This window comes from Mus musculus, chromosome 3 (genome assembly GCF_000001635.26).
Source record: "Mus musculus strain C57BL/6J chromosome 3, GRCm38.p6 C57BL/6J".
Classification (NCBI taxonomy): domain Eukaryota; kingdom Metazoa; phylum Chordata; class Mammalia; order Rodentia; family Muridae; genus Mus; species Mus musculus.
In genome coordinates this window covers 159,484,712-159,512,561 of record NC_000069.6, presented here as the reverse complement: position 1 = coordinate 159,512,561, position 27,850 = coordinate 159,484,712, and the positions used below count along the sequence as shown (strand labels likewise).

Below are 27,850 nucleotides of genomic sequence, written 5' to 3'. Positions count from 1 at the left end.
AGGTGCCTTCAGAGTCCAGAGGCATCTGATTCATCTTCATCATCTTATTATAAGTTATTATAATAATTATACATTATTTAAGGGCAAGAACCAGTGACTTTGTTTTGCAATTAGGGAATTTATGAAACTTAAGCTCAATAATAATGTTAATGAAACGTGATAAAACTTTCATAACATACAAAATCACAAGTATCTGTTATCCTTTTAATTTCCTAGTTTATTATACACTATTTTTTAACACTCAAAAATGTTGAACTTTATAGCTCACAACTTTCAACCATAGTTTTCTACATAGTTTCAATTGACTTATGAGCAGCAATACTAGGCAATCTCCAGACCTTCACTCACCCTCCTCTTTTCCAAACTTAATCCCCCAGTCTCATGTCAGGTTCTGTAGCAGATCACCTACTGATATCTCCCCTTTCTCTATGCCCCTTCTCTAGCAGACCATGAAGATCTTCTACACCTGTCCTCACCTCCCAATCCACTTGTCTCACCTCCAACTTCTATAGACATTCCCTGGGGAGCAGATAACCTAGGAAAACATGCAGGCAATCTTCAGATCTTCACTCCTTCCTTTCCTACAAACCCAACCCCCCACTTTCATCTCCAACTCTTTAGCAGACCACCTGTTGTGGCCACTCCTTCCTCTCCCATTCCCAGAGGACAAGACAGATATGGGTGGCACATCCTACTTTCATCCCTCCTGTGATTCCTCTCAGCATTCCCATTTCTAGCACATCTCCATTTGTAACTGCCAGCTCCCAATACCAAGATACACATTCTAACCAAGAACCCACAGTGGCCACATCTGGCAGGATCTCAGAAATGTTCCCTACCAGGCGATTTACAGACACCACACTCTCCTAAGAAACAGGGCAACAGAAAACAAGGAATAGAACACCCTCCATAAAAACACAATCAGTAAGAGACAGGACAATATGTCTCCACTAAAGCCCAGCAACCACAGTACAGTAGGCCCTGAAAAATATAATATAGCTGAAGCACAAGAAAGGGACTTCAAAATAGCTTTTATGCATCTATAAATGTCCTTAAAGATGAAATGAATATCTCTTTAAAAAATCTATGAAAACACAAACAGTGGAATGAAATGAGAAAAACAGTTCAAGATTTGCAAGTAGAAAAAGAATCAACAAAAGAAAATCTAAACTGAGAGAAAACTAGAAATAAAAAATTTAGGCACTTGAATGGGAAATTCATAGGTAGGTCTCACCAACAGAATACAAGGGATGGAAGAGAGAATAATCTCAGGTGTTTAAGGCAAGATAGAAGAAATGGATACCTTTGTCAAAGAAAATGTTAAATCTAAAAAAGTTCAGGGACAAAATATCCAGGAAATCTGGGACATTATGAAAAGACCAAGTTAAAGAATAACAAGACTCTTGCTTTCTCTTGCTCTTGCTTTCCCTTCCCCTCTCTCTCCCCATTTCCTCTCCCCCCCCTGTAGTGGCTATTCCTGGTTGTCAACTTGACAATATTTGGAATGAACTACAATCCGGAATTGGAAGGCTCACCAGTGACCCTTATCTGGAGGCTTGGAGATCCTTATCTGGATCTTGGTTTGAAGATCTTGAGCCATAGTGGCTATGGATTCCAGAAGATTGAATCTCCGAGTTTAAGGAACACACCTTTAATCTGGGCTACGCCTTTCATCTGGGATTAAAGGTGTGGTGGAACACACCTTTAATCTGGGCTCCACCTTCTGCTGGAGACAATATAAGGACATTGGAAGAAGGGAGTCTAGCTCTTGCTCTAGCTCTTGCTCCTGCTCCTTCGCCTGCTTGCTACGTGAGACTGAGTAACTGCTAGATCCTTGGACTTCCATTCACAGCTGCGACTGAACAATTGTTGGGAATTGGGCTGCCGACTGTAAGTCACCAATAAATTCCTTTACTATCTAGAGACTATCCATAAGTTCTGTGACTCTAGAGAACCCTGACTAATACACCCCCACTCTGTCTACATGCTCATGGCCAGCCTCTTCTCTACTCCCTCTCCTCCTCCTCCTCCTCTCTCTCTCTCACTCTCTCTCTTTCTCTGCCTCTACTACCCTCTTAAATCCCCTCCCCATGCCCTTAACAAACTCTATTCTACACTATAAATAAATAAATAAATAAATAAATAAATAAATAAATAAATAAATAAATAGCAAGAACACAAGAAGGGAAAGAAATCCAGGTCAAAAGCACAGAAAATATTTTTAGAAAATCATAGAAGAAAAATTTCCAACCTAAAGAATGAGGTGCCTATCAAGGTACAAGGATATAGAACACCAAAAAGACTAGATCAGTGAAATTCACAGTGTCACATAATAATCAAAATACTAAATATATAGAACAAAGAAAGAATATTGAGAACTGAAAGGGAAAAATACCAAATATATAAAAAGGCAGACCTATTAGAATAACACCTGACTTTTCAATGGAGACTCTAAAAGTCAGCAGGACCTGAAGAGATATTCTATAAACTCTAGGAAACCAGAATCCAGCCTATACTATTCCACCTTACAAATCTTTTTATCACAATAGATGGAGAAAGAATAACATTCCATGATAAAAACAAATTTAAACAATTTACAGAAAGTACTAGAACAACTTCAACCAGAAGAATCTAACCACACCCAAGAAAACAATAAGAATAAATTAGAAATGAAAAAAGGAGAGGACCCACATACAACAAGAAAATAGGGGGATCAACAGTTACTGCTCATTTCTAACACAACATCAACAGACTCAATTCTGTAAAAAAAACAAACAGAATCGACTCAAAACCAGGATCCATCCTTCTGCTGCATGCATCAAACACACCTTAACATCAAGGATAGACAGGCCCTCAGGGTAAGAGACTAGAAAGAGATGTTCCTAGGAAGCTAATTAGCTATTTTAATATCCAAGAAAATAGACTTCAAACCAAAACTAATCAGAAGAGATAGGAAAGAACATCAAAGAAAAAATTCACCAAGAAAATATTGCAATTGTTAACATTTTTACATCAAACACAAGAGAACCCAAGTTCATAAAAGAAACACTATTACAACTTAAAGTATATATTGACCTTCACACAGTGACACCAGGTGACTTTAATATCCTACCCTCAACAAACCACTGACAACTCATCCAGACAAAACTGAAAAGAGAAATACTAGCACTATGTGACATCATAAGCCAATTAGATCTAACTTATATTTATGGAACATTTTACACATATGAAAAAGAATAGCTTCTGAAACTTTCTCCAAAACTAACCACATTCTCAATCATACAGGCATACTTTAACTACCTGTACACCAGTAAATAGGAAAATCCAAAAGAAATGTATAATTTTCTTGATATATACCACTTATAAAAGTTAAATCAAAATGAGATAAGCAATTTAAACAGACCTATTGTTAGCAACTAGTCATCTCTACTTCCTGCCTCAGGGGCCTAGCAACAACAGGATACATTATCACTAGCTGCTAAGATGAGACAGATTTCCAGTCATCATGAGTCCTGCATCCTCCCTATGGGCAAGCACTTTAACCTCTTATAAAAAGCCAGTGCCTCCCCTCCCCATTCTCATTTTCCCCTCTACCCATGCCCAGAGGTAGCATCTGTATACCCCATCCCCAACAAATCTCCCATGTAAAATCTGTCACATGGTGTGACTTTATAGTGTCCACTGCTTAGATCATGACACCTATAATCCCTAGTGAAATAGAAGCAGTAATTAAAATTTCCAAACCAAAAGAAACTCAGGGCCACAAGGGTTTTAGTGAAAAATTATACCAGATTTCCAAAGTAGTCTTAACCCCAATTCTCCTTGAATTATTTTGCAAAATAGAAACAGAAGAAACACTGCTCAACTCTCTATGAGACCAGTTTCGGATACCTACATCACATAAAGACCCAACAAAGAAAGAATTAAGGACCAATCTCCCTTATGAACATAATTGCAAAAATTCTCAATAGAATACTTGCAAACCAAATTCAAAAAATATTTTAAAAAGATCATCCACCATGATCCAATAGAGAAGCAGGGATGGTTCAACATATGTAAATCAATAAATATAATCCATCATATAAAAAACTGAAAGATAAAACCACATGATCATTTCATGTGATACAGAAAAGGCCTTTGACATAATTCAACACCACTTCATAATAAAAGTCCTAGAAAGATTAGGGATACAAGTACATACAGCACCAGAATAAAGGCCATTTATAGTAACCCCATACAAAATATCTACTTAAATGTAGAGAAATTCAAAGCATTCCACTAAAATCTGGAACAGGAGAAGGTGGTGGACTATTTCCACACATATTCAACATTGTACTTGAAATCTTAGCTAGAGCAATAGGCAACTGAAGTAGATCAAGGGGATACAAATTGGAAAAGAAGAAAGTATCATTATTTGCAGATGATATGATAGTATCCAGAAGTGATCCTAAATTTTTCCCTGGGAGAATTCCTATAATTGATAAATACTTTAAGCAAAGCAGTTGGATACAAATTTAAATCACAAAAATCAGTATCTTTTGCATGTACTAATGACAAACTTCCTGGGAAAGAAATCTGAGAAATTGTTTAAACAGGTTCAAATAAAAAGAAAGACTTGTATGATAAAAATTTTGTCTCTGAAGAAAAAAATTGAAGAAGATATCAGAGGATGATGGAAAGATATCCTATGCTCATGGATCCGTAGGATTAACATAGAAAAAAATCTACAGATTCAATGCAATCCTTACTAAAATTCCATCACAATTCTTCACAGAACTTGAAAGGCCAGTGTTTAGTTTCACATAGAAACCCAAAAACTCAGTTAAAACACTCATGAATGATAAAAGAACTTCTGGAGGTTTCACCATCTTTGATCCCAAATTATTTGACATCTCAAATTGTACTATAGGGATATGTATGTATGTATGTATGTATATATATATATATATATATATATATATATATGTATATATATATATAGTCATAAAATTGGCACAAGAACAGATCTGTTGATCAATAGAACAAAACTGAAGACCCAAACATAGATCCACACATCTATGGACACCTGGATTTTGATAAAGAAGTTAGAAATACACAAAAAAGAGAGCATCTTCAATAACAGATACTGGTCAAACTGAATGTCTGCATGTAGAAGAATACAAATAGATCCATATCTATCACCCTGCACAAAACTCAAATCTAAATGGATAAAATACCCAACATAAGACCAGATACAACGAATCTGATAGAAAGTAGGGAATAGTCTTGAACTCGTTGGCACAAGAAAAGCCATTCTTAATAAAACATTAATAGGATAGGCACTGACAACAATTTATAAATGGGACCTCATGAAACTGAAAAGCTTCTGTATGGCAATACACCAACATTCCAATCAAACAGCAAGGTACAGAATGGGAAAATATTTTTACTAATTACACAATAGATAGAGGACTAATATCTAAACTATATAAAGAACTCAAAGTACTGGACATCAATAAAACAAATAACCCAATTTAAAAAATGGTGTACATATCTAAACATGAAATTCTCAATAGAAGAAACTCAAATGACTGAGAAGTACTAAAATTTTCAACACTCTTAAGTCACCAGGAAAATACAAATCAAAATTACTTTAATATTTAATCTTATACCAATCAAAATGGCCAATATCGGTAAAACAACAACAAAACGATCATGCTGGCAAGGATGTGGAGGAAGGGGAACACTCCTGCATTGCTGAAAGGAGTGCAAAAATGTACAGCCTGTATGGAAATCACTGCATTAGTTCATCAGAAAGATAGGAATTGATCTATCTTAAGATCAAAGTATACTTCTTTTGGGCACACACCCAAAGGATATTTAGTCCTACCACAGACACACTTGCTCAACAATGTTTACTGCTGCTCTATTTATAGTAGCTAGAAATTGTAAACAGCCTAAAAGTCAATCAACAGATGAACAGAAAAAAAAAAGTGGTACATTTATACACTGGAACATTACTCAGAAGTTTATAAAGGTGAAATCATCAGAGACTGAGGCAGCACACAGAGCCTGCATCAATTCTTCTGCATACATGTTATGGCTTCCAGTTAAGAGCTTTTATAGGATTCCTGAGCATGCAAATGAGAGGGTCTTTGGTTCTTCTGTCTTTTTTGAGACTTTTTTTCTGTCTATTTTGTTCAACTCCAATTTGTTAGGTTTTATTGTATTGTATTATACTATATTACATTATATATTTTATTATTTTTCCTTAGAAGCCCCTCTCATTTGTTTTCCTGTGAGAGACAGAAAGAGACTACAGAGTAAGGGACAGATTTCCTAAGGAAGGGGAAATAAAATATATAGCTATGGAAACAGATACATCAAATCTGATAGAAGAATACTCTTGAACTCACGAAAAGACTTTCTGAACAGAATACCAAGAGCACATGCACTAAGAACAAAAATTAATAAATGAGACTTCATAAACCTGAAAATCTTCTGAATTGTAAAGAATACCATCATTCAGACAAAGCAGAAAGCTACGGAATAGAAAAGGATTTTTAGCAACTACATATTAAATACAGAGTCAATATCCAAACTATATAAAACACTAAAACAAAGTGGGAAAACAAGGAAATAGTAGCTCAATAAAAACATGGGATACAGACCTAAGCAGAGAATTCTTAAAGAGGAAACTCAAATGCCTGAGAAGCACTTATGAGATGTTCAACATCCTTCATCATCATAGAAAATCAAATCATGTGGGAGACTTCAACACACCACTCTTATCAATGGACAGATCATGGAAACAGAAACTAAACAGAAACATAGCAAAACTAACAGAAGTTATGAACTAAATGGATTTAACAGATATCTATAAAACATTTTATCCTAAAATAAAAAATAAAAAAAATATACCTTCTCAGCACTTCATGGTATCTTCTCCAAAATTAGCCATATTATTAATTGGTCACCAAACAGGCCTCAGCAGATACAAGAAGACTGAAATAATCCCATGCATCCTATCAGATCACCACAGACTAAAGCTGGTCTTCAATAATAACAAAAACAACAGAAACCTCATATACACATAGAAGCTGAACAACACTCTACTCAATGATAATTCGGTCAATGAACAAATAAAGAAAGAAAATAAAGACTTTTTAGAATTTAATGAAAATGAAGGCACAACATACTAAAACTTATGGGACACAATGAAAGCAGTGCTAAGAGGAAAACTCATAGCTCTGAGTGCGTCTAAAAAGAAACTGGAGGAAGCATTCACAGGCAGCTTGACAGCACACCTGAAAGCTCTAGAATAAAAAGAAACAAATACACCCAAAGGAGTAGACAGCAGGAAATAATCAAATTCCGGGCTGAAATCAACCAAGTAGAAACAAAAAGAACTTTACAAAGAATCAACAGAAAAAGGAGCTGGTTCTTTGAGAAATCAACAAGATAGATAAACCCTTAGCCAGACTAACCAGAAGGCACAGAAACAGTATCCAAATTAACTAAATCAGAAATGAAAAGGGAGACATAACAACAGAAACCAAGGAAATTTGAAAAATCATCAGATCCTACAACAAAAGCTTACATTCAAAAAATTTGGAAAAATCTTAAAGAAATGAACAATTTTCTAGACAGATACCAGGTACCAAAGTCAAATCAGGATCAGAAAAACCATTTAAACATTCCCATAACACCTAAAGAAATACAAGCTGTCATTAAAAGTCTCTCAACCAAAAAGAGCCCAGGAACAGATGGGTTTAGTGCAGAATTCTATCAGACCATCAAAAAAGACCTAATATCAATATTCTTCAAAGTATTCCACAAAATAGAAACAGAAGGAACACTACCCAACTCGTTCTATGAAGCTACAATTACGCTTATACTTAAACCACACAAAGACCCAACAAAGAAAGAGAAGTTCAGACCAATTCCCCTTATGAATATCAATGCAAAAAATACTCAATAAAATTCTTGCAAATCGAATCTAACAACACATCCAAACGATCATTCACCATGATCACATAGGCTTCATACCAGGGATGCAAGGATGGTTCAATATATATACAGAAATCCATCAATGTCCACTATATAAACAAACTCAAAGAAAATAGTCACATGATCATCTCATTAGATGCCGAGAAATCATTTGACAAAAGTCAACACCCCTTCATTTTAAAAGTCTCGGAATTCAAAGTCCATACCTAAACATAGTAAAAGCATTGCACAGCAATCCAGTAGCCAAAACTAAATGGAGAGATACTTGAAGGAATCATAGTAAATTCAGGGACTAGACTAGGTTGCCCACTCTTTCTATCTATCTATTCAATATACGACTCAAAGTCTTAGCCAGAACAATTAGACAACAGAAGGATATTAAGGGGATACAAATTGGAAAGGAAGAAGTCACAATATCCCTATTTGCAGATGATATGATAGTATACTTAAGTGACCCCAAAAATTTCACCAGAGAACTCCTAAACTTGATAAACAACTTCAGCAATGTGGCTGGATAAAAAATTAACTCAAATCAGTAGCCTTCCTCTACTCAAAGGATAAACAGGCTGAGAAAGAAATTAGGGAAACGACATCCTTCATAATAGTCACAAATAATATAAAATACCTTGGTGTAACTCTAACCAAGCAAGTGAGAGATCTGTATGATAAGAACTTCAAGTCTTTGAAGATCTCAGAAGATGGAAGGATCTTCCATGCTCATGGATTGGCAGAATTAATATAGTAAAAATGGCCACATGGCCTAAAGCAATCTACATATTCAATGCAATCCCCATCAAAATTCCAACTCAATTCTTCATAGCACTATAAAGAGCAATTCTCAAATTCATTTGGAATAACAAAAAACTCAGATAGCAAAAACTATTCTCAACAATAAAAGAACTTTTGGGGGAATCACCATCCCTGACATCAATCTGTTTTACAGAACAATAGTGATAAAAACTGCATGGTATTGGTACAGAGAAAGCTAGTTGACCAATGGACTAGAACTGAAGACACAGAAATGAACCCACACACCTATGGTCACTTGATCTTTAACAAAGGAGCTATAACCATCCAGTGGAAAAAAAGACAGCATTTTCAATGAATGGTGCTGGTTCCACTGGCAGTCAACATGTAGAAAAATGCAAATCGATTCATTCTTATATCCCTGTACAAAGCTCAAGTCCAAATGGATCAAGGGCCTCCACATAAAACAAGATACACACAGAGAAAGTGTGGAAAAGCCTAGAACACATGAGCACAGGGGAAAATTTCCTGAACAGAATACCAATGGCTTGTGCTGTAAGATCAAGAATGGACAAATCAGACCTCATAAAATTGCAAAGCTTCTGTAAGGCAAAGAACACTGTCAACAGGACAAAACAGCAAGCAACAGACTGGGAAAAGAGCTTTACCAACCCTATATCTGATAGAGGGCTAATATCCAATATATACAAAGAACTCAAGAAGTTAGACTCCAGAGAACCAAATAACCCTATTTAAAAAAAATGTGGCACAGAGCTAAGCGAAGAACTCTCAACTGAGGAATCTCAAATGGCTGATAAGCACCTAAAGAAATGTTTAACATCCTTAGTCATCGGGGAAATGCAAATCAAAAAAAAAAAAAACCCTGAGATTCCACTTCACACAAGTCAGAATGTATAAAATTAAAAATTTGGGTGACAGCAGATGCTGGCAAGGATGTGGAGAGAGAGGAACACTCCTCCATTGCTGGTCGGATTGCAAGCTGGTACAACCACTCTGGTAATTGATCAGGTGGTTCCTCAGAAGCTGGACATAGTACTACCTAAGGACCCAGCTATACCACTCCTGGGCATATACCCAGAAGATGCTCCAACATATAACAAGGACATATGCTCTACTATGTTCATAGCAGCCTTATTTATAATATCCAGAAGCGAGAAAGAACCCAGATTTCCTTCAAGAGAGGAATGGATACAGAAAATGTGGTACATTTACACAATAGAGTACTACTCAGCCATTAAAAACAATGACTTCATGAAATTCTCAGACAAATGGATGGAACTAGAAAATATCATCATGAGTAAGGTGACTTAGTCACAAAAGAACACACATGGTATACACCCAGTGATAAGTGGATACTAGCCCCAAAGCTTGGAATACCTAAGATACAATTCACGGGCTATATGAAGCTCAAAGGAAGACCAAAAAGTGGATGCTTCAGTCCTTCTTAGATGGATGGAACTAAATACTCATGGAAGATAGAGGGTGGGAAGGACTTGGGAGGAATAGAGGAGGTGGGGGGGGGCAGGCTCAGGTACGGGAGAAGACAGGGATGATAAACAGAGGGTCAGGAATTTTAACAGAGGTGTGCAGCAGTGGGGTTTGGGGAATTGGGGTTAACCACCAGCAAATCCCAGATGCCAGGAAAGCAAGAGGTTACCTGGAATCAATTGGGATGAGATTAGCTGAAATGGCCAACAAAGAGGTTGGAAAACCTGTAGAGACCATATCCAGAGGTTAGGCAAGGCCCAGGTTGGGGGATGCAGCTATCCACTCATCTCCAAACTTTTAACCCAGAATGGCTCCTGTCTAAAGGAAATACAGGAACAAAGTGTGGAGCAGAGATTGAAGGAAAGGCCATCCAGAGGCTGCCCCACCTGGGGATATATCCCATATACAGACTCAAACCCAGACACTATTCTGGATGCCAAGAAGTGCTTACCTGACAGGAGCCTGTTATAGCTGTCTCCTGACACTCTGCCAGAGCCTGACAAATACAGAGGCAGATGCTCACAGTCAACCATTGGACTGATCACGGGGACCCCAATGGAGGAGTTAGAGAAAGGACTGAAGGAATTGAAGGGATTTGCAACCACATAGGAAGAACAACAATATCAACCATCCAGACCCCCCCCCACCCAGAGTTCTCAAGGACTAAACCACCAACCAAAGAGTACACATGAAAGGGACCCATGGCTTCAGCTGCATATGTAGCAGAGGATGTTGTTATCTGGCAACAGTAGGATCAGAGGCCCTTGGCCCTGTGAAGGCTCAATTCTCCAGTGTAGGGAAATGCCAGGGCAGTGAGGTGGGAGTGGGTAAGTGGGAGGTGGAGCAAGTTCATAGAAGCAGGGAAAGGGAAGATGGTATAGGGGAGGTTCTGGAGGGGAAACCAGGAAAGGGGATAGATAACATTTGAAATGTAAATACATAAAATATCCAATAAAACAAAAAAGAAAAAAAAAAGAAAATAATAAGATTTCATCTTGCACCAGTCAGAATGACTAAGGTCAATAAAACCAGGTTATGGCAACAAGCATGTAGAATAAGGGAAACAATCATCCATTGCTGGTAAGAGCAAAAACTTGTACAACCACTTGTACAATCACTGTGGCAGTTCCTTGAGAAGATTGAAACCAATCCACCTAATGATCCAGCTATACCTGTCTTGGCATACTCCCGAAGGTCTCTCCATCCTACTACAGAAACTTTTGATTAATCATATTCATTACTAATCTATTCATAATAGCTAGAAATTGAAAACAACATAATGTTCACCAATGGATGAATGGATAAAGAAACTATGATATATTTATTTAGCAGTTAAAAAAGGGGGAATCAGAAAATTCATAGTTAAATGCATGGAGCTTGAAAAAAATTCATCTTCAGTGAAGTAACTCATACCCAAAGACAAATATGGTATGTATTCACTTATATGTGGTTGTTAGCTGTTAAGTCATTGATAATCAAGCTACAATCCATAGGACCACAGAGTTAGAGAATAAGGGGCTAGGGTGGAAGAATAGATGTCCCAAGAAAGGGGAAATAGAACTGATAGCTATGGATGGAGGAATGAGTGTATGTGGGGTGGGTGGTGGGGGAGGGGGGGCTAGAACAGGACAATCAAGTGGGAAAGAAGGGGGAAGTGAGGTGTGGGGCAAGCAAGTGATCTGGAGAAGAACATCTAAAACTAAGGGCCATTTGGAAACCTAATATAGTAATATAGTAAAAACTTCTTTAATATATACATATATGAAAAAAATCTAAATAAAAATCACCAAATAACTAGTGAGACAAAGCCCCAACTGGATATCTTTCATCAACAATGAAGCTTCCAGTACCAGCAATGGGTCACATCTAATTGAGTTGTTGGTCAAAGAGGACCCATAAGAATCCCAAACAACCCAAGTTAATGCCAAGACTATTGGTAGCTCTCCACAAACCTATGGTAAAACCCTGCTGCTGAAGACAACACCAACACAACTCATTAAACATGAAAAAACATGGTGCCTACATAAAGCCTTCAACCCTATTTGCTAACATCTTTAATACAGGAAGTTACTCTGAACACTATGAAAAGAGAAATGTAAACACTAACCTAGCCATAAACCCTTTGATCTACAATAGCGTCCTGCCTACAAGATATACTAATGAAATGGGGGTACAAAGCTGATAGAGGTAACCAACCAATATCTGATTTGACTTAAGTCCACCCAATGAGATGGAATTGATACCCAATACTGCTTGGCTGACCAAGAACCTGGACTAGATAAACTAGGCTAAAACCAAACATTACTATTTTAAAACAAAACAAAACATAGCAATGACACTTAATGACATTCTGCTATACTCATAAATCAGTGTCATGCTCAGCCATCATCAGAGAAGCTTTTCTCTGCAGCAGGTAGGAATAATGTACGGAGACCCACACAGCTAGACATTATGCTGAGTGAGAGATCTTGGAACACTTGTAAATGTAAATGGAATGTCTCCATCAAATCCCTCCTCTCAGGTCTCAGAAAAAAACTGAAGAGAAGGTGAAAGAGTGTATGAGCCAGATGAGATGGAGAACAGTAAAGAATAAAGACCTTCTAGATACAAGAGGACTGGCACACAGATGAATTCATAAAGACTATGGCAGAATGCTCAGGGTCTACATCATATGGGGTCTTACAGCTGAAAGAGGTAGATATATACACCCATCCCTCACCCAGAAGCTATCTGCAATTGATATCCTCTTGCAAATGAAAAATTAGTTTTCTTCAAGGGAAAAATTAGTTCTTTCTGGGGAAACATAACATTCTTAAGGGTATTGCCCTGCACCCAGCAGTAGAACTTGATGACATCTTTGAAGGTTCTCTGTCTCATAATGTTAAGACGTGTTTTGTTTTGTTTACCTTATAGGTCCTTTACCTAAGCCACATATTATGACTTCATATTTTGTGCTTCTATGGGATTCTTAAGAGTGTCAGTGTGTGTGTCTCTGCATCTATAATCATTTCTTGTGCTTTTTCTTTGGGTCTTTTCCTCCTTTGGTTGTTTTATTATATTCTGATTTATTTCTTATTTTCAATACTTTATTACTATTCCTTATATATTTATATATATTCCTTTTTTGTTTTTCCTAAGAGAAGAAGGATGTGGATCTGGGTGGGAGTAGAGGTGTGGAGTGATTAGGAGTTGAGGTAGAGAAATGAATAATCAGAATATATTGTACAAAAATCATCTATTTTCAATAAAAGAAAAAAAAAGACCAGCAATACCATTCTAAAAACATTACTTGTGTGAAAGAAGCTGCTATTGCAGTAAAGCTATAGAAAATATGGAGTTACAACTACATTGTAATTTCAAGTTTTTTCTTTCTTTGTGTTTTTTTTTAAATTTTTGAAATTAAAATTTGATTATATGATTTCCCCCTTCTCTTTTCCCCTTTAATCCTTCCCAATAACCCCTCCTTGCTCTCTCAAATTCATGTATATATTTTATATACATATTTCAAAAATAGAAGCACAACCTGCTCAATCCACATAAATTACTTGTAAGTGTATGATTTCAGGGATGACCAACTGGTATTGGATAACTATTTTGGGTGCTTTTTACCAAGGAAGACTATTTCTCTTTGGTAGAATGGTGAAAGCAGAGGAAATTAGGCTTTGTAATGATATATCAATTCAGTACCTGAATAGTTGATTGTTGTCATCAAGGCTTTCCGATCCCCATCTACCTTTGATATCTTCAATCACATGATTCTTAAGAAATTTTCTCAATAGTTGAATAGTCTGTTGTCTTGTAACTTCAGGACCAAAATTACTATTACTTCTTAACAGATCATAAAGCCAATCTATAGCTTCAACTGCAGTGAAACAATTGCTATATTTTTTTAAATGTTGTCTATGTTTTCTTAAAGGCATTCCTACTCGAAAAGATGTGGTTACTTCATTCCACTGCAAAGAGAAGAAAAATACTTTAAAAAAAGAAACTATATATAGCAAAAATGAAACCTCATTGATATGGGTATGTAGCCAGTTATAGGCTAGTTTGGGCTACATGAGGCCCTATCTCAAAACAACCAAATGGAATGAAGAAAATCTTTAGAGAAAGAAAATTCTTTATTCCACAGGTACTTAATTATACTGTAAATACTATTGAGGAAAATCATCTTATCTGTGCTACATAAAATCTTACTTCACAGATTTCTCATTACTAATTCTAGTGTCAAGATAGTATTTTATTTTAGTAGGCTTTCTTTACTAAATATTCATTGGGCATTCAATTACTTAGGAGAGTTCAGAATGAAAAGAAGTATAATATTCTTAGTCAATGGAGCATTTACTATTAGATTTTTTTAATATGCTGGTATCTTTTACATAAACATAAGTTTATGTTCAGTTTTTAAGTATAAATCTCACAGTTTTATAAGATAATATCATCTCACTTTCATATAAGGAAAAAGAAGCACAGACTGTTAACTTGACCAAGATCATATATCTAAATGATTGGTTTTCAACCCTCCTAATGCTGGGACCCTTTAATAGAGTTCCTCAGGTTGTGAAGATACCCAATCATAAAATTATTTCATTGCTACTTCATAACTGTAATTTTGCTGTTATGAATTGTAATGTAAATATCTGATATACAGGATATCTGACATGTAATCAATCCTCTAAGAGGTCACAACCCACAGGTTAAGAACTGATGATTTAAACATTCAAGTGGGTCTATAATTCTATAATTATATGCCTATAATTCCAGAGGCTGAGCATGAACTTTGTTATGTTCAAGTCCTGGATAGGCTACAAAGTGAGTTCAAAGCCAGCCTGCACAACCTAGTGAAACCCCTATTCCAAAATTAAAAGTAGAACTGGTGCCATAGGTTTTTTTTTTTTTAAATCACAAAATAAAATTGAAACAAAATGAACAAACAACAGCAAAAGACAGATTCTCTGTCTAGAATCTGTGTTCAATTACTGTACTAGCCAGATAAGATTTCTGGCATGCAGCAATTATAATGCCAAAGGGCTTTTAATGCTAGGTATTTAGTACAGTATCTCTTATGAAGATTCCTATAGTGCTGGGCCTAGTGGCAAAGCTTGGTGGATCTCTGTGAGTTCAAGTACAACCTGGTCTGCATGGTGAGTAGCAGGACAGCCAGAACCACATAGAAAGACCTGCCTTAAAACAATCAATCAAGCAAACAAATATCTATAAGGAACATAGATAGTAGAGATAAAATGATTAGTAAAACAAATCCATTGCACATTTAATGAACTTATGAATATTTATGTAAAGAAAACCATTTATTTTCTGAGTTACCTTCAAATACATCAACTTTCTAGATTTGTGACATCAACACTAGAACATAATACAATTAACACAACTTTTTAATAGAAAAAAATCATGTTAGAAACAGATTATTAACCTTATATATGAGACTATTAATTATATTACTACTGTATCACGTGTAAGATCACAATATTGGTTTTACAGCTGAAAAACAGTAAATATAATTATTTTTCCCCAAACCTCTCTCATTACTTTCAAGAAACTGTACTGAACTGCTTCACCACAGTAATAAAGTAACATGTGACTCTGCACTCACAGATGTCACAATATTTTTGAAATGTGATGGATTTGTAAGTTCCCAGGCTGAAACATTTTGTATTTGCTTAAACTTTAGTCTTACTTTTTGTTTATAAATCTTTGTTCTTTCCTTCCCTGTACCTCAGTATCCTTGTATTAATATCTATCTTGTGGTAATCAACAAAACCCTTATTTTATGTAAATTTTTGTTAGTACTTGACATTTTTGTGTGTGGGGGGTTGCTTATGTTACTTTCATATAAGATGGTAAATTCATATAAGATGTGACAGGACTACCTCATTAAGGTACATTTCAAAACTAAATTCCATCCTTTCTACTGATAAACATAACCACCACTACTTGTTGAGCACTAGAATATCAAGATCACCCTGACAGAAAGTGGTACATTTTCTAGTTCTTCCATCCATCATTTATGTGGCTTTCAGAGAGTTCCTTCTTTGAAACTTAGTTCCCACAAGGTAAAGTAGGGCCAGCATTTGTGAGAAGACAATTTGCTTGTTATTCTATAGACTATCACACATTCTCATACACAGAATATTTTTAGAAAATCTCTTAAAGTGGGCATGTATTGTGCCATTGTACCAATGTGGAAACTGAGGTTAGGTGAATCTCAATGTAATCCAAATGCGCAGCCCCAGTGACTATTAAAAGTGATTACTAAAGTACTCGGGGTTTAGGTTGAATAGTTCTTTCCTAGTGCTACTCACAAATTCTATAGGGTCAATAAGCCAAGCTGTCATGCCTGGGCTTCCAGACTTGAAACTTTAATTTCTAATTCTGAGAGGCTGTAGATTACAAGTGAAAAGTGGCTAAGACTATTATGCGAATCAGGGGGAAAGAAGACATCTGAGGAGTTGTCTCGCAGAGTCAGAAAGTGATACAATTTTGGGGTAGAGCACTTTGGATCTGAAACTGAGAAATACCAGAGAGGAGTGCAAATCAAAGACCCGGACAGGAGCAGCTGCATCTCAGCACCTTTCCCTCAGCACCTTTCTCCGAAATCTAGGCGCCTTGGCTCACTCGGGATACCAGATCCCTGGCTCACGAATCTAGTAGCTCTGAATCCCCTCAGGAAACTTTTTTACACCCAGGATCCCTCGGAAAACCTCGGTCTCTGGTCCCTCTCCTCCACGTTCTTACCAGCTTGGTGGCCCGGTAAGGTCCAAGAGGAGCACCCTGACGCTCCATGCTATCATTGCCGGGCTGAGAGGCTGCGGAAAGTGCGCGGTAGCAGGAACCTCTGTGGCCTGGAGTTGGTGTCGGAAACAACTGCCGCGCTGCTGATTTGAATATCTCCGAGCGAAGCTGATTGGCGGCGCCATTGAGTCACATGATGCTACACGGAGGGGAAGGCGCTGTGACGCGAGCACAGCTTGTCTGGGTGGTGCAGGAGAGCTGTGGAGCACAGAACCAAAGCGATTGTATAGCTAAAGAATGGCACGACAGCAGAAACGACTCTCCCTTCTTGATTCTAGGGGCTCTTCAGCAATGTTAATATAAGCCAGGCTGGGTTTCACCCGGACACTACCCCTAAAAGACCTCGGTGTGTGTTTGTTTATTTTCTTTCAAGCTCTGTCTCTGTCTGTCTCTCTGTCTCTGTTTGTCTCTGTCTCTCTCTGTCTCTCTCTGTCTCTCTCTCTCTCTCTGTCTCTCTCTCTGTCTCTCTCTCTGTCTCTGTCTCTCTGTCTCTTTGTCTCTCTGTCTCTTTGTCTCTCTCTCTCTCTCTCTCTCTCTCTCTCACACACACACACACACACACACACACACACAAGTTTCAAACCCTGGACAAGCAGCTTAGATACCTATTTGACATATCAAAACAGACTTTACTTGCAGGTTTCCCTATCATCTTTCAGTCCCTACCTGTTAGAGGGTAGTGCTGGCTTATGTGACATGTGTACACCAAATGTCTATATTTGCCATGATTTAATATGATTTTTTCAATTAAGATGAATTATTACTGTTTAAAAATCAGTTGTCTTTAGTTGTACTGTTTTATAGGACCAAGATACATACATTTGTGTGTTCACACCTCTGTAAAAATTCCTTTGACTTGCTCTTCTATCACCTTCTAGAAAAGGTAGTGATTTATATAATAACAATGACATAGAAATCATTTGCACAGAATAGTGAAAACATTATGAATTTTTGTTGTCGTTGTTGAGAAAAGGTCACCAAAAAGTCTGGAAATTAACCTTTATAGTAGAAATTCATAGAAAAAGGAACATTCTCTTAAAGTAGTTGACATTTATTTATAAATTTCACATCATCTGTTTTCTTGTCCACATTTTACTTGCAGTACCAACATTTTCTTTCTCCGTCTACTTCTCTTATTCTTTTGCACGATCTTTAATATGTATGTGTATTTACTAATATGTGTATTTGTATATGGTCTGATTTATTCGCTGCTTTACTAGCTTCATGAAGAGAAGATTTATTGAAAAATTGGAAGAACATCAATCTGGATGAATGGGTCTGTAAAGGTTTACTCTATGCAAAAAAAGTTGTCTCTTTTAGAAGTTTTTCTCTTAATTTGCCTAAATTTACACTGAGCACACATTCATGATTTATATAAGTTGTGAAGTAAATAAATCAATGATGTATTTTCTAAATCACTATGATAACCTTAATGAACTATGTGGAATGTGTGGAAAAGTTATGAAGCCTTTCTTTTTGGTAGGGTCTGTTTAAGAAGGAAATACCAGAGCTGATTGTGATTTAGAGTGAGCCACATGGAGAGAGGGTGTTTATTGAGAAAATAAACAGAATCATGAAGCCATGGTAGAATGGAGTTTTAAGGGGATTTTAAGAGTGATATGAAGTTGTACAGGCAAAGCATAATAATCCAGGTTACTTGCCTTCTAAGTATGAGTTTCACCTTAAAACATGACAAATCTACTCCTGTTAATCTTGCTTCTGATTTTAATAATCATTTTTCTGTAGATAGCTGCAGTGTGCATGAAGATATTTATATCTAGTTTTGCTTTCTATAGTTTATTCCCCATAAGGTATCTGGTGAACTTTTTACCAGATAGTCTCATTTATTTTCCCTTGCTTTGTTATGGTATGCATTTGTATTATATCTACATTAACTGCAGACAAGATATGTTTTGATTCTTGTTTTCAGAAATCACATGTATTTTATAGAAGTGTAAAGGACAACAAGTGTATATTAAATTTACAGAGTTATTTTTTATTTCTGTTTCCTTTTCAAATCTACTGGTCATTTTAGGTGTTATTTCCTCTGTCTAAAGAAGTCTTTTAAAAATTCTTTTAAAACATGTTTGCTGACAACGATTTTTAAAATTGTATTTATTCCTATTTGGAAATATTTCATCTTCATTTCTAAAAGAGTTTTTCTGTGAATATGAAGTTTTGGGTTAAGAATTATTTTTCTCTCAGCACTTTATAAATATTGTCTCACTTCATTCTGGCCTCAATGAAGCAGCTGTAATCATCTGAATAATTTTCCTAGAAATGGTGCATTATTTGTCTTGAGCTGCTTCTGTGATATTTCTTTGCATATAGTTTTCAGTAGTTGGAATATGATAGTTCTGAATATGTATTTTTGTTATTTAGATTTGCTGCGTTTATTTAATCTAAAATGTATATCTTTTCTCCATATGTGGGTAGTTTTTACTTTATTAACTAAATGAGTTTTTTTTTAAAGAATGATTTCTCAAAAGTTTTATCAATGTATTCTTATTTCCATCTTAGATTAGGGTAATACAAAAATTAATTCTGTTTTATAGCTTCATGAGTTCCAGAGGATCTACTTAAATTTAAAATATGTATTACTTTGTTTTCCTGGACAATGATCTGTAGTAACTATTTTCTCATATTGTTGTAAAATACCCAACAATATCAACTTAAAGAGGGGTTTATAATGTTTTGTAGTTTGAGTGTATAGTCTACCATGACTGAGATTAAGATGATAGGAGCATTAGGCCATTGGCCATATTGCATCCACAATCAGAAAAACGAGAGAGATGAATTCTGGTATTTAGCTTGGTTTTCCTTCCTTCCTTCCTTCCTTCCTTCCTTCCTTCCTTCCTTCCTTCCTTCCTCCCTTCCTTCCTTCTTTCCTTCCTCCTTTCCTGTAGATAATCTCAGCCCATGGTATAGCACTATCCACATTCATGATAGGTTTTCCATATTCAGCTAAATCTGGAAATGCTCTCATAAACTTGCACAGAGATGTAGAACAAGACTTGACAATTCTAAATCTTGTTAGTGTAACATAATACATAGGGAGATATAAAGGAACATATACTCACCCCTGATAAGAAAATGATGACAGACAAAAGTAACAATACTACCATAGTCCAAGTTGGACCAATGAGTCTTTAGGGTTACTTAAAGAAGTATGAAAGAGTGAAGGGTTAATTATAGGATGATTCAAGGGCAACTGTATTACCAAAACCCACTCTACTATTGATGATGGCCCAGGAAAGTTGGAAGAACTTGCATATAGATGAACAGATAGGAGAGTTTGCACTCCTTAGCAGTTCTTACTGCTTATATAACCTTGAAGAGGTAGGCCCTTGTGAACCTTAAGAGTTTTAGACTTCCCTAGACTTTTGAATCCTTGATTTACTGGGTTTTAATGAGACATGTTAGAACTACCTTTTTTCTTTTCTTTTCTTTTATTGGATATTTCTTTATTTACATTTCAAATGTTATCCCCTTTCCCAGTTTCCCCTCCAGAACCTCTTTATTCCATCCCCCTTCCCCCTGCTTCTATGAGGGTGCTCCCCTACCCACCCAGCCACTCCTGCCTCTGCACCCTGGCATTCCCCTACACTGGGGCATTGAGCTTTGACAGGACCAGGGCATTTCCTCCCACTGATGCCCAACAAGGCCATCCTCTGCTACATATGCGTCTGGAGCCATGGATTGCTCCATGTGAACTTCCTGATTCTTTTTTTTTTTTTCAACAATGTCTTTCATTAGGCACAGAATTTTAAATGATCTCTTAAATTTCTCCATACACAGGCAAAACTATTGTGCCATTTAACTGGAGTTTGCCAATTACTTAGAGAAGAACACTTATCTTCAACCTGCTTAACCAGGAGGCCAGTTCATCTTCTGATCCCCAAGGACATGGAGGTGAATATGATAGAAAGACTGTCCCCAGTCTACAGCTTCATTCACCACCATCTGATACCCGCGCTTCAGGCACAGATCTGCAGCACATTTCTTGCCAACAATAATTAAATGTCCTAGAAGACTTTCATCATCATCATCTGCTACAGAAATCTGGGATATATGCTTCTTTGGTATCACCAGAACTTCCTGATTCTTAAGTAGACTTCTTGTGGTGATTTGAATAAGAATGGCTTACTTAAGGACATAAGTTTGAATGATTAGTCCTCAGCGAGTAGTACTACTTGGGAGGGATTAGGAGGTGTATCCTTGTTGGGGTAGGTATGGTCCTGTTGGAGAAAGTATGTCATAGAAATGGGCTTTGAGATTTCAAGGGCCTAAACCAGTCCCAGTGACTCTCGTCATGCTGCCTGTGGATCCAGATGTAGAAATCTCAGCTACTTCTGCAGTACCACATCTGCCTGAATGCCATCATGCTTTCTTGCCATGATGATACTGGACTAAAAACATCTGAAACTTTAAGCAAGTCCCAATTAAATGTTTTTCTTTATAAGATTTGTCAAGCCATGATGTATCTACACAGCAATAAAAAACTGACTAAGACAACCCTGTAGGATGGAATATTGAAACATGTTGAAACAACAACTGAGAGAGATAGAGAGGGCGTGTGTGTGTGTGTGTGTGTGTGTGTGTGTGTGTGTGTGAGAGAGAGAGAGAGAGAGAGAGAGAGAGAGAGAGAGAGAGAGACTGAATTTGATCCTGGTTGCTTGCATAAATATGGGAATATGTTATGCCCCTTCCCAGTTTCCCCTCCGCCAACCCTCTATCCCTTCCCCGTTCTCCCTGCTTCTATGAGGGTGTTCCCTCACCCATCCATCCACTCCTGCCTCACTGCTCTAGCATTCCCCTATGTTGGAGCATTGAGCCTTATTGGGACCAAGGGCCTAGCCTCCCACTGATATTAGATAAATAATTTAAATTTTAAAAATAAAAAAAATCTATGTATCTTGAATAGAATTTTTATTTTTAAAGAGAGCATATCACTGTATTTGGGTAACATAACACTTTCTTTAACTAAAGAATATATATATATATCAAGATTTAATAGCAAAAGCACCAAAGAATAAGAAATTATATTTAGACCTTTGTCTTCTCCAAAGCCTGCCTGAAAATGTCATACTTCGGCCAGGATACTTACAACAAGAACCAATCTGAGGAAGAATTGAATGACGAAAGTATGGTTTTAATGGTGGTCCCATTTACTGAGGAGCCAACCACAGAACAACCTATGGAATCAAATGTTTCTTCAATCATAGACCACAAACCACCAGTCCCTCCCCTGCCGACTTCTTAGGAAATCAATCCCCTCAAAAGAACCATACCCATCACCTCTTCACCGGCCACCCTGCCACCTATTAATGATATGTTCGGGAACACTCTTTGGGAGTGGTATCATTATCATAATTTGAGTATTGATGGCAAGAAATTTGAGGTTTATTTGAGACCAGAGACATTCATACTCTAAACAAAAACGTTATATTCTCAACACATCTCATAATGTCAGAATGAAGATAGTTTTCAGAGGAATTGGACATCAAAGCTGCTGCCAAAGTAGGAAGCAGGAGAGTGGTACAGTGGAAATTTTAACTTCATCTCATGGGCTCAGGGGTCCACATTTGCAGCCTAAGAAGAATTGCTATGAGGGCTGCTCACCCAGTATCTTCGAATTGTTGTCCTCTTCCCTCTTCTGCAGAGACCTTACTGCCACAAACCATTGAATTCAGATGGTGTATTGTCCATGGCAGGCAGTGCCCTGCAAATAGGAAGGGCTGGGTTCGCCTACAGTTTCATGATGGCCAGACCTGGGGTCTAGACACTCCCCACAAAAATGAAATTTCTCTTCCTGTAACCAGCCTGTGTTATCCCAGAACCAGGAGTGGAAGATAATATGCTATGGCCTGAATGTGTTCATAGCAACAAGAGATCATGAGAGACTTTAAAATTAGAAGTCAACTCCTAAATATGCCGCCTTATGCCACGCACTCTGGTCAACAGCTTGACAAGCTGAGAGGCTTGGAAGCTACTCATGAGGCAGAAGAGTTTCACGGAAACTCACTCCTGGAGTCTGGCGTTCTCTCTAACCCATACATTAATTCTCTATTCCCGCGTTAGTCTAGTGTATGGATCCACGTGCTCTCTTTTAGTATTATCCTATTATAAGTGTCTTTTAAGATTGAATTCTGACATAGCTAAAGACTTTACCAGTATTCCAACAGTCCTAGAAAGTCCTTGAGCAGACCATGGGAATTCAGTGACATTCAGACTTGCCTCTGGCATTACACTATCACTTAGAATAAAAGCCAAGTCGCTCCCATATACAGGAATTTACAATGGTTTAGGAAGTAGATCGGGCTGTGGTTTTAGAGTATTGCATTATTCATGAGATGGTTAGCTAGAATGGAACTCCCTAATTAAAACCATGACTTGGGTGTGAAAGCCCTTGCCCTAGGAGTGTAAAGACCTCACACCTGGCTTCTAAGACTATAGCTGACCTTAGATAGGGCTGACTTTGTCTCAGTTATTTTATTGCCCAGTTCCTTCCAGTTTTTGTGTTTTCATTCCTCTGTTTTGTGTAAGAGTCATTAAGCATCCGGTAACCTCATTTGTACCTTGCCAATGTGTCACCTAACTTCCCTATTTTCTTCTGTATAAAAAGTTTGATGCTCAATTTGACAAATTACATTAGATTTTATACAACCTCTCCTGTGTGCATCTGTCTGTCATCCCATCCGACGCTTTGCCCACCAGCGACTAGAGACCCGTTCCAGGCAGACAAAGGGGCCCAGGGGGTCTGCGGCAGCCTTAGACAAATATCAAGGTTTTATTCATATCTGAAGGGAATGGAAGAAGCAAAGACAAAAATTCTGTGTTCCTTATAATGGCTAAAAACAAAACAAAACAAAACAGAAAACAAACAAAACAAAACAAAACAAAACTGGACATCAGTCTTCAGAAGTCCCTCCTCCTATCTCTTCCAGCAGAGTGGAGAATCTGCAGACAAATAAGCATCCATCTATCTAATAACACCCTGCCGAATCCTAAAGTTTTTAGCATCTCCTCATGGTCTTGTGCTGAATTTTCTAAATGCTTAGCTATCTGAGAAATAATATTGTTATAGTGGGTTTGTTTGGCTGTACTTTTTCCCCCTAGATTTGGGGGGAGGTGGGGAGCAGTTTCAAATTAGCAAAGCATAAAGTTATACACACACACACACACACACACACACGTGAGAGAGAGAGAGAGAGAGAGAGAGAGAGAGAGAGGGAGATGAAGAGAGAGAGAAAAGCTTTATCATGTAGTAACTCTAGCTGGCTTGGAATTTCTAAGCAGATCAGAAACTTGTGGTGGTCTTACTAAATGTTGAGATTCACATGCCTGTAACACACTGTCTAGCTAGTATGGATATATTATTGACTATTGTATAGAGTTCATTGCTTGTGCTAAACAATCTGTGGCTGTTGACAAGTGTCTAGAGTGCCATACATTTGAAATCATATAGCATGCTAACTTTCAGATTGGCTTTTACCTAGCAATATGCATGTGAGAATGTCCTTGATTGATTTTTCTTTTTAATGCTGAGATTCCATTGTCCAAGATGTGCCTTATGAATTGATGCTATATTGGTGAAAAAAATTGTATTTATGTTTGTGAATTCAATATCATTGAAAGTATAATTTTAAAAATTGTTTAAAATTTTCATTGTATGTGTTTAAGAGTTTTCCATTTAGAACAAATAAAATATGAAGAAAGATCCTGAAATGTTTAACTTTCCAGAGTAATTTTCTTCATAAAGTTTAATTAAAACTAAACTACCTGTACAGATATACAGCCCTAAAAATGGAAATATGTAGTATATGTCTATAAAAAAATTGTATACTTTGCTTGGAAAAATCAGGGTTAATTTAAGTACAGTACCATGGTGGGGTGATGTTTTGATAAGAGCCCATGGGTGATGTGTGTAAAAGATTATGTAATCTTACTTTGAATTTGCTTTCTTTCTAGAGATAGATTTTTGACTAATAGAAGTTTTTGTTTTCTCAACTCCATACTCTGGAGCTGGCTAATAAAGAGGATAACTGGTGTCTCCTGGGAGATAAGTACCCACATTGAACACTGGGTGATTAGTAAACTACTATCAAATACCCTCATGACAGAGTACTATTTCAAGACCACAGCACTATGCTTGCAATTGAAGTGCTTCAATGTTAATTTACTCTACTCTGAACTCATAACAGAGCCTCAGTTTGCTGCTACTGCACTTCACTGGAGTTAAAATAATTACAATGTCAACTTATCATAGTGAGAGCATACAAATGGCAAGAAAGCTATAATGAAAAAATATTTCTTAGAGGTGAGCTAGTTTGCTTAGTTGAAGTGGTAGATACAGATAGAATCCATGTAACACTTTGAATTGAACATTTCATTCTGCCTGGTCAAAGACTTCTAATGAAAATATCACTTCTGACAAGCAAAAACTCTTTAACATTTATGGTTTTAAGTTGAATAATAATAAAAATAATAATAATAAAAAACCCTAGCCATAAAATATAACCTCTTTGCTTTGGTATATAACAAAATATTTTATTGTCTTCCAGGCTACTATGAGTGGGAATGTTTCCATGATTTCTTTCTCTGCTTGTTGGTATTACATTAAAAAAAAAAAAAACAAAACTATTGGATTTTTGTAAGTTGATTTTGTATCCTGCCATGTTGGAATTCCTAATGATTTGTAGATTTTTTTTTCTGGCAGAATTTTTGGGATCTCTTATGTATAATATTATGTCATCTGTAAATAGGTATAGTTTTCCTATACCTGTAAATAGGTATTGTTTTTTTTATTTGTATACCTTTATTTTTTTCTCTTGCATCATAGCTTCAGTTAATACTTAGTGTACAGTATTGAAAAGGAGTGGAGGTAATGGGCATTCCTGTCTCATTCCTAATTTCAATGGGATTGCTTCAATAATTGCTCCATTTAGGATGATGCTGGTTGTGTGTTTCTCTTATATTGTTTTTGTTATGTTTAGGTATTGTAGCAGGATTTTCCATGTCTATTACATTAAGGCAGTGGGAGGCCTGTGATTGATCAGGGAAAGGGTGTCGGAGCTAAGAGTTGCAGAGACAGGATGTGTCTCATAGTAGAGAAAGGAAGGAGAATGGAGGCCTACATAATCCAGTGTGGCTTGAATCAGCCAGAGTTATGAAATCAAAGGGCTAGAGTATTGGGATAATTTGTGTAATCTAGGTAGGCAGCTTTTATCATTATCAGTTGGTTCTGAAATTATTGTGTTGACATTCTTGTGTATTGAGAATTTATTGACATATAAATCTGGTTAACTATAAGAATTGAGGTTATTGGAATGTGGGACAGAGCTGGCAGGACCCCTCCGGTGTGGGAAGCCATTCCGGACACCCTGGCCAGCTGGATGGAAATCTGTGCCAGGCAGTCAACAAGCCCATATTTGGTGGATGGCTTGCCCTTAATCCCTGATTGGCTGAGCAAGCCTGCCTGGTGAGGTGATGTGACCTGTGGTGATTGGTTGAGGCGTGGTTGTGGCTTGAGTGCATAAAAACTCTTGTATCCCGAGGTACGGGGGATTTGAAGAGAGAAACTGCCTGAGTAAACTGCTTTAAGAAGAACCAGTGGTTGCGTTTTCCTTGCTGGTCGAGTTGGATGCAACAAGTGGTGCCGAAATCCGGGAACTGACTCCCTCACCGAAGAGGTTCAGAACTTTCTGCAGTCAGGGTCTGTCGACAGGATGAGTATGATAAGTAACTCACCATCCCGGGGTTGGGATTAGGCTCTCGGTAAGAGACAATTAGGCTCTCGATAAAGAGACAATAAGGCTCTCCGGCTCTGGAGACAAAAAAGTGAAAGTAAGAGGGTAGTGAAAGTAATAGGGTAATAGGGACAGTCTATGGATTACTTTCTTTTTCTAGCCATTTGGGTAATTTTTCTTACTGTCTTTTGGTTTAAGGACTGGCCAAAAGGATGGCCGATTCAGGAGTCAGAACAAATATTACCAGGCCTGGGCTATGCAAAGAGCCTAGACATAAGTGCCAGGATGCTCCCTTGGAAAGATAAGGAAGGGCATGATGGAATTTTCAACCATATGTGCTTGAGCTGCCCATTACCTTATGGGGTAGGGATTTGTTGAAAGTAGTGTCCTATTTAGGAGCAAGGATCGCCCCTACAGCCGTTTGGCCTCAAATGGGTTGATTCCTTGCATACTTTAAATGATTTTCAGAAATTGTTAGGCGATATCAATTGGATTTGGCCCTATTTGAAGATCCCAAATGTTAAATTACAACCTCTGTTTCAAATTTTAGAAGGAGACTCAGAGTTAAGTTCCAAAAGGGAATTAATACCTAGGCTAGAAAGGCCCTTACCCTAGTGGAAGAAGAATTGATTAAAGCCCAGCTTCAGTGTTGTAAAGAAGGGTTACCCATCATTTTGATAATATTAAGATGCAACCCACAAGATTATTGTGGCAAGAAGGCCCATTGTTATGGATCCATTCCAAAATATCCGTTGGGAGGACATTAGATCATTACCCTACAACAGTGGCTTCTTTAGCCTTGTTGGGAATTCAGCATTGTTTACAATTTTTTGGTATAAAACCCAGCTCTATTGTAATCCCTTATGATGGGTATCAGCAAAAGGTCCTAACAGCAAATATTGATGAGTGGGCTATTTTAGCCTGTATTAATGAGGGTCCATTTGATAATCATTATCCCAAACATCCATTAATGATTTTTTTAAGGTACATCCAGTCATTTTCCCTCAAGTGGTGAGGAAAACACCCATTAAGGATGCAGTTAACGTGTT

At 37.2% G+C, this 27,850-nt stretch overlaps 1 protein-coding gene and 1 pseudogene across 4 annotated transcripts in view; one reads left to right on the top strand and one right to left on the bottom strand.

Annotated features, from left to right (window-relative positions):
• Depdc1a (DEP domain containing 1a) overlaps positions 1-17,148 on the bottom strand; it is a 34,542-nt gene extending 17,394 nt beyond the window's left edge. For 3 of the 4 annotated variants that reach the window (NM_001172092.1, NM_029523.3, NM_001172093.1), the window contains exons 1-2: positions 16,996-17,129; positions 13,933-14,198 (exon numbers count right to left, since the gene is read on the bottom strand). In NM_001172092.1, coding sequence (NP_001165563.1) covers positions 13,933-14,198; positions 16,996-17,043 — 314 coding nt within the window. In that variant the 5' untranslated portion in view covers positions 17,044-17,129. Of the gene's footprint in view, positions 1-13,932; positions 14,199-16,995 lie in introns of all 4 variants that reach the window. The other variant, XR_867244.3, reaches the window with a different exon arrangement.
• A 4,937-nt stretch (positions 17,149-22,085) lies between these two features.
• Gm9424 lies at positions 22,086-24,215 on the top strand (annotated as a pseudogene).
• Positions 24,216-27,850: the final 3,635 nt, after the last annotated feature.